This window comes from Piliocolobus tephrosceles, chromosome 19 (assembly GCF_002776525.5).
Source record: "Piliocolobus tephrosceles isolate RC106 chromosome 19, ASM277652v3, whole genome shotgun sequence".
NCBI lineage: Eukaryota > Metazoa > Chordata > Mammalia > Primates > Cercopithecidae > Piliocolobus > Piliocolobus tephrosceles.
Genome location: NC_045452.1, coordinates 28,229,264 through 28,235,359, shown reverse-complemented (window position 1 = coordinate 28,235,359; position 6,096 = coordinate 28,229,264). Strand labels below are relative to the sequence as shown.

At 63.3% G+C, this 6,096-nt stretch overlaps 1 protein-coding gene across 1 annotated transcript in view; it reads left to right on the top strand.

The window, feature by feature from the left end:
• CELSR1 (cadherin EGF LAG seven-pass G-type receptor 1) overlaps positions 1-6,096 on the top strand; it is a 204,913-nt gene extending 198,817 nt beyond the window's left edge. The window contains exons 26-34 of the mRNA XM_026447968.1: positions 793-832; positions 1,095-1,221; positions 1,826-1,951; positions 2,433-2,527; positions 2,856-2,959; positions 3,166-3,315; positions 3,853-4,077; positions 4,330-4,585; positions 5,312-6,096. Of these exons, the coding sequence (XP_026303753.1) occupies positions 793-832; positions 1,095-1,221; positions 1,826-1,951; positions 2,433-2,527; positions 2,856-2,959; positions 3,166-3,315; positions 3,853-4,077; positions 4,330-4,585; positions 5,312-5,336 (1,148 nt within the window). The 3' untranslated portion in view covers positions 5,337-6,096. The remainder of the gene's footprint in view (positions 1-792; positions 833-1,094; positions 1,222-1,825; positions 1,952-2,432; positions 2,528-2,855; positions 2,960-3,165; positions 3,316-3,852; positions 4,078-4,329; positions 4,586-5,311) is intronic.

The following is a 6,096-nucleotide window of genomic DNA, read 5'->3' as shown; positions in this document are numbered from 1 at the left end:
GTTAGCTGAGGGGAGGGGGTTGGGGGAGGTTAGCTGAGGGGAGGGGGTTGGGGAAAGTTAGCTGAGGAGAAGGGGCCAGCAGCCAGCCCTGGGCCTCAGTCCTCCCACCTGGCACGGAAGCGCTGGGCTGCCTGGAATCACCAGGGTGGAGATGGGTGGGGTGGGGGAGATGGAACTTTCTGATGGGTGATGAGGGTGTTACGCGTGTTGCTGGGGCCACTGGAGTGGAGGAGACCCCCGGCCCCACCATCAGAGGGTGCAGCGGAACAAGGGCCCAGCACGGAGGGAACCTACGAGACCCCCAGAGGAGTGGGTGGCACTGTGGGAGGACTCAGTACAGCATTCAGGAGCCATGACAGGGTCAGGAAGGGATGACAGGGGCATCTGTCAGACAACCAGGTGGCCCCTGGTGACCTGGCAGCTGCTGGTGACCTGACAGAGATGGGACTGAGCCAGGGATGGGCGAATGCTTGCACAGGGGCTGGGCGGCCAGGAGGAGTGTGAGGCTCCCGGCCCAGGGAGGGGTGATGAGTGGCCTGGAAGGCCGGATGTGGGGGTTACACGGGGGGTCTGGGGCCTTGTCAGTTCCTTATCTTTAGTGCCATCCCTGACCTGTGGACCTGCGGGCTCTGTCACCCTGATTCACTCCATCCCCTCTGAATCCTGGGAGGGGATGCGCCTTTGTCTTCCCCTTTTACAGATGGGGAGACTGAGGCAGAGCTCAGGAAGCTGCTTGCAGGGTCACAGCTCGTCAAGGGCAGGTCCTGGGCTCTTCCTCTCGCCTCTCCACAGGTGTGTCACAGGAGCTAGTGCAGCCACGGGCATGGCTCAGGTCCCCTGGCCTAGTGTAGTCGTCTCGGCTCCTGTTTTCTCATTTATTTGCTTCCTAGTTTATTCCACCACCATCCCCACTAACACGAGCTCTGTCCCGTTCCCGGATGAGTCTGTTCCTGGCTAGGAGGGGAGCAAGGTGGATGATGGCTGGATGGACAGGTGGACAGACAGATAGACGGGCAGACGTGCAGAGAGGGAGGGAGGGGAGGAAGGGAGCAGGTGGTAACGGTGGGCACAGGCCTGATCCTGCCCTCCCGCAGCTCCCTGCTGAGGACCGCTTTCCTCCTGCTGCTGCTCATCAGTGCCACCTGGCTGCTGGGGCTGCTGGCTGTGAACCGCGACGCACTGAGCTTCCACTATCTCTTCGCCATCTTCAGTGGCTTACAGGTAGGTGGCGGCTGAGTTGCCTGCGGCACCCCCGCCTGGCCGCCGTGGCACCGTTGCTGTGATGCAAGGCAGTGGAGGCCTGCGGTCTCAAACCAGCCCTGCCTGGGCCTCGCGTGGGATCCTCCTGTGGCTGCAAGGACTCAGTCCCTTTTGCAGCCAGCACAGGGCTTGGTGCCTCCTCCCCACTGTGTTTGGGGACGATGACCCCAGTGCCAGGCCAGCACAAGTCCACTTGTGTCTCCAGGGATCAGAAGTGGCCATTTCTGGTCATACTAAGGGCTGGCCAGCAAGTGGACTTACGACACAGCGGGGACACCAAAGGGCCCCGAGGGCTGTGGAAGGAGTGCCCAGAAGACTCTGGTCTGAGCTGGGGCCCTCAATGCCTCCAGCACGCCGGGGGTCCAGCCCAGGCATCTCAGTTTCTGAGCTCCTCAACCTGCCCCCGAGAAAGCAGCAGTCCCTAAGGAGGGCAGCCTGGCCGTGTCCTGGGCCCCACGGCCTGGCGGTGTGCACTCAAGGCTGTGTGTGCATCTGTGCTGGGGCGCCTAAGGGCAGGTGCCTGGGGAGGCAGCAGCAGGTGCTGACCCCGCCTTTCTCCCTCCAGGGCCCCTTCGTCCTCCTCTTCCACTGCGTGCTTAACCGGGAGGTCCGGAAGCACCTGAAGGGTGTGCTCGGCGGGAGGAAGCTACACCTGGAGGACTCCAGCACCACCAGGGCCACCCTGCTGACGGTACGGGGCACCGGGGACACCGCGGGACTGGGAGCTGGGCGGCACCGTGAGTGGTGGGGGAGGAGTGTCGCACGCCAGCCCCAGCCCTGCAGCCTGTGTGCCCCTCATGGTGGGGATGGCAGAGCCGCCCATGGAGCACGGTATGGCTGCCGGCATCAGAACCAGAAAGCGATAGAATCGGCCAGATGGGGCCTCGGTCGCGTCCTAGCCCTGCTTTTCCAGGCCTTAGAAAGAGGGGGCCAGGACCCCCGAGGACCCTGACCGGAAGCAGTGGCTGTGGGGAGGGCAGCAACCCTGACCATAGTGTGGGCCAGAATGTGCTTCCTTCAGCTGCCAGGAGGCTCTTGTTTGCAGTGAGCTCCTCCTGTGTGCTGGAGAGGGGCCCAGCCAGGATGTGGGTGTGGGGGGTTTGCCATGGGGACAGAGTCATCCCCCGTGGTGGTCTCCACCTGGCAGTGACCAGCCCTTCCCCTCCCCGCAGCGCTCCCTCAACTGCAACACCACCTTTGGCGATGGGCCCGACATGCTGCGCGTGGACCTGGGCGAGTCCACCGCCTCATTGGACAGCACCGTCAGGTCAGGCTGCAGCTCCAGGTTCGGGGAGGTAGCTCTCGAGCTCCCTCAGGCTTTGCCGCCACCCCCATCTATGTCCTGCCATTCAACCAACATCACCTTCCCCCCCACCACCTTCCCCCCGCCGACTTCTCCCCCCACAGACTTTCCCCCGACCACCTTCCCCCTCCACCTTTCCCCCACTACCTTTCCCCCACACACTGGGAGGCTCTTTTGTCTGTGCTCTTCATGGTAACACAGAAGGGTGGGGGCAGAGAATCTTCCGGAGAACTTTCCAGCACCTGTCCCCCGAGGGATGATACTGAGCCCCACCTTTCCCTGGCCTCTCTAGGGATGAAGGGGTCCGGAAGCTCAGCGTGTCCTCTGGGCTGGTGCGGGGCAGCCACGGAGAGCCAGACGTATCCTTCGTGCCCAGGAGCTCCAAGGAACCCCCCGGTATGGCTTCCCTGGAGGGGGAGCACCCCACACGGGTTGTTTTTCCCACGTCCCTTCAGTCACTGGAGACTCTGCCCCTGAAGAAGCACTAGCAGCCTCGCCATGCTCAGTGTCAGCGTACCAGGGGCCCAGTGGCTCTGCCTGGCCTTGGTGGGACCCCCGCACCTCCCAGGGCCTGAGCCTCCCTGTTCCCCGCTCACCCACAGGCCATGATTCCGACTCAGATAGCGAGCTGTCCCTGGATGAGCAGAGCAGCTCTTACGCCTCCTCACATTCGTCAGACAGTGAGGACGACGGGGTGGGGCCTGAGGAAAAATGGGACCCGGCCAGGGGCGCCATCCATAGCACCCCCAAAGGTGAGCGTGTGGGGCACATTGGGCCAGGCTGGGCTGTGGACAGCAGGCTCGGGGCAGGTCTTGGCCATGGCTGGGTCCATTCCTCCCAAGATACGCCCAGCAGCACTGCAGCCACATGAAAGGACAGCCTGGGGTGGCGGGACTCTGGCTGGGTTCCCCCACAGCCTCTGCTCCTCCATGCCAATCCCTGGAGCAGAGGCAGGAAATCTCGGGGGGTTCTCTCTGGACCGTCACCGCAAGGTCCAGGTGAGGCTGCCGGGGGTGGATAGCCATGTGTGGTCACCGGAGGCTGCTGGGCGTGGGTAGCCATGTGTGGTTACTGGTACAGATGCAGCGGGGGACCCCAGCAAGGGCCCTGCTGCCAGGACTCTCCCTCCTGGGCCTCAGTTTCCCCACCTTTAGGGTTCAGCCCTACCAGGCCTACAGGTTGGGGAGAAGTGCGTCAGAGCCACCCAGGACCTGCCAGAGCCATGGCTCTCAGGGGCGCAGCTCGAGTGGCAGTGCCGCTGCCTGCTGAGCACCGCTCTCGTGCCTCAGGGGATGCCGTGGCCAACCACGTTCCGGCCGCCTGGCCTGACCAGAGCCTGGCTGAGAGTGACAGTGAGGACCCAGGAGGCCAGCCCCGCCTGAAGGTGGAGACCAAGGTCAGCGTGGAGCTGCACCGTGAGGAGCAGGGCAGTCACCGCGGAGAGAATCCCCCGGACCGGGAGAGCGGGGGCGCGGCCAGGCCTGCTGGCTGCCAGCCCCCAGAGCAGAGGAAAGGTGCCTGGGGAAGCCGGGGCTGCTGTGAAAGGCTGGAGGACCCGGAAGGGCCAGTCTCTGGTCCAGAGGTGGGGGTGGGGCTGGTGGGGCAGGTCAGGGCCTGGGCAGAACAGGCGTGGCCTTCCAGCCTAGCCCTGGGACCCGGGGAACCAGAAGGAAGTATGGGCTGAGGCTGGCTCCGATGCATGCGGCCCAGCAGCTGCCCCCGGCAGCATCACCCGGATGTGACCTTGTTGTGCCTCCTCCTCCCAGGCATCTTGAAAAATAAAGTCACCTACCCGCCGCCGCTGACGCTGACAGAGCAGACGCTGAAGGGCCGGCTCCGGGAGCAGCTGGCTGACTGTGAGCAGAGCCCCACATCCTCGCGCACGTCCTCCCTGGGCTCTGGCGGCCCTGACTGCGCCATCACCGTCAAGAACCCCGGGAGGGAGCCGGGGCGTGAGCACCTCAACGGGGTGGCCATGAACGTGCGCACTGGGAGCGTCCAGGCCGACGGCTCAGACTCCGAGTGAGTAGCCCGGGCCTCCAGAGCGGGGATCACTCACTTCCCCCTTGTCCTGAGTCAAGAGAGAAAGGGGGAGTGGTCAGGGACCTGGCACCCATCTCACCTGGAGCCCTGAGTGCAGAGGAAGCCCAGGCAAGGATGCGGGGTTGTGGAGGGGCGTGCCGCAGCTGAGGTCAGGGGGCTCGCCTGGAGACGGGCAGACCCCCCATCCTGGGGGCAAGTCTCAGGCCTCTGGGACTCTGAAGCCCTGGCCAGCCCCGAAATGCTAGGACCTAAGGTGCTGGGCTCTGCATTTGATCAGCACTGTCTCCGCCTGGGACCACTGCCACCCACCTTGCAGCTGAGGATACTGAGGGTCCCGGAATGCCCGGTGTGAAGGGGGCGGGGTGGAGCTGGAGTCCTGGCCCCTCCTCCCTCCCTCCAAACTCACAAGGCAGAAGCCAGGTCTTCAGGATGCCCTCCCAAAAGTCACCGTAGAGATGGCCAGTTTCTAACGCGGATTTCTTGTGCTCTGCTGAGACCGGCAGCAGAGAAGCCCACAGGCTAGTCCTGGTCCCCTCTCCTGCCTCCCAAACGCAGCAACATCCAACATGAGCTTGCCCTCCCTGGAGCCCCCCGACGCCCCCTCTACCCTGATGGGGAGATCCTGCCCCTGTGTGACCTTGGGCCCCACCCAGCCACTACCGTCACTGACCCTTCACCTGCTTGATGGCTTCTTCCCACGCGCAGAGGCAGTAATGAAACTTCAGTTTGAACCATCAGGAAACCGTGAGGCAAGCCCGTCACCCCCACACAGGCTGCGGCATCACCGAGCCCTCAGACCTTGGAGCCCGAGGGGCCACTGCCCTTGGAGTGGAGTGGGCCCGGAGTGTGGCGGTCCCCACGGTGGCAGCCCCCCGACTGGTCATCCAGACACAAAGGTCTTGGCTCTCCCAGGAGCTCAGGGCCTGTCAGACCTGGTGACAAGTGCCAAAGGCCAGCACACTTGAGGGAGGCGCAGACCACTGGGCCAGCACTGCTGGGTCCTGAGCCGGATCTGAGAGGGGACCCCAGACAGGGCCCAGAGGCTGCCCAGAGTTAGTTCAGGGACGCCAGGCACAGACCAAAGACTGTGGTCCAGCCCCGCCCAGGTGGGCATCTCATGGCAGTGCAGACCCGTGGCTGGAAGCCCAGCAGCCCTTTGCAAAGGCACGCCTTGTCTTAAAATCTTCAGTATGTGGGAAAGCTGTAGATACTTTTATATGTTTGTATTGGACTCTGAGGAGGTGAAACCTGTATATATTTTGCATTCGTGCTGACTTTGTTATCCCAGGAGCTCCATGCAGTGATCCCTTGCTGTCTTCCGTGTAAAGAAGATTGCACAGTTTGTACTTGAATCTGGCATGTGTTGACGAAACTGGTACCCCAGCAGATCAAAGGTGGAAAATGACGTCGTCAGCAGTGGGGCTGAAACCAAGCAGTTAGAAGCCCTATAGCTGCCTTTGGCCAGGAAGCAAGAATGGCATGGGCCCTCC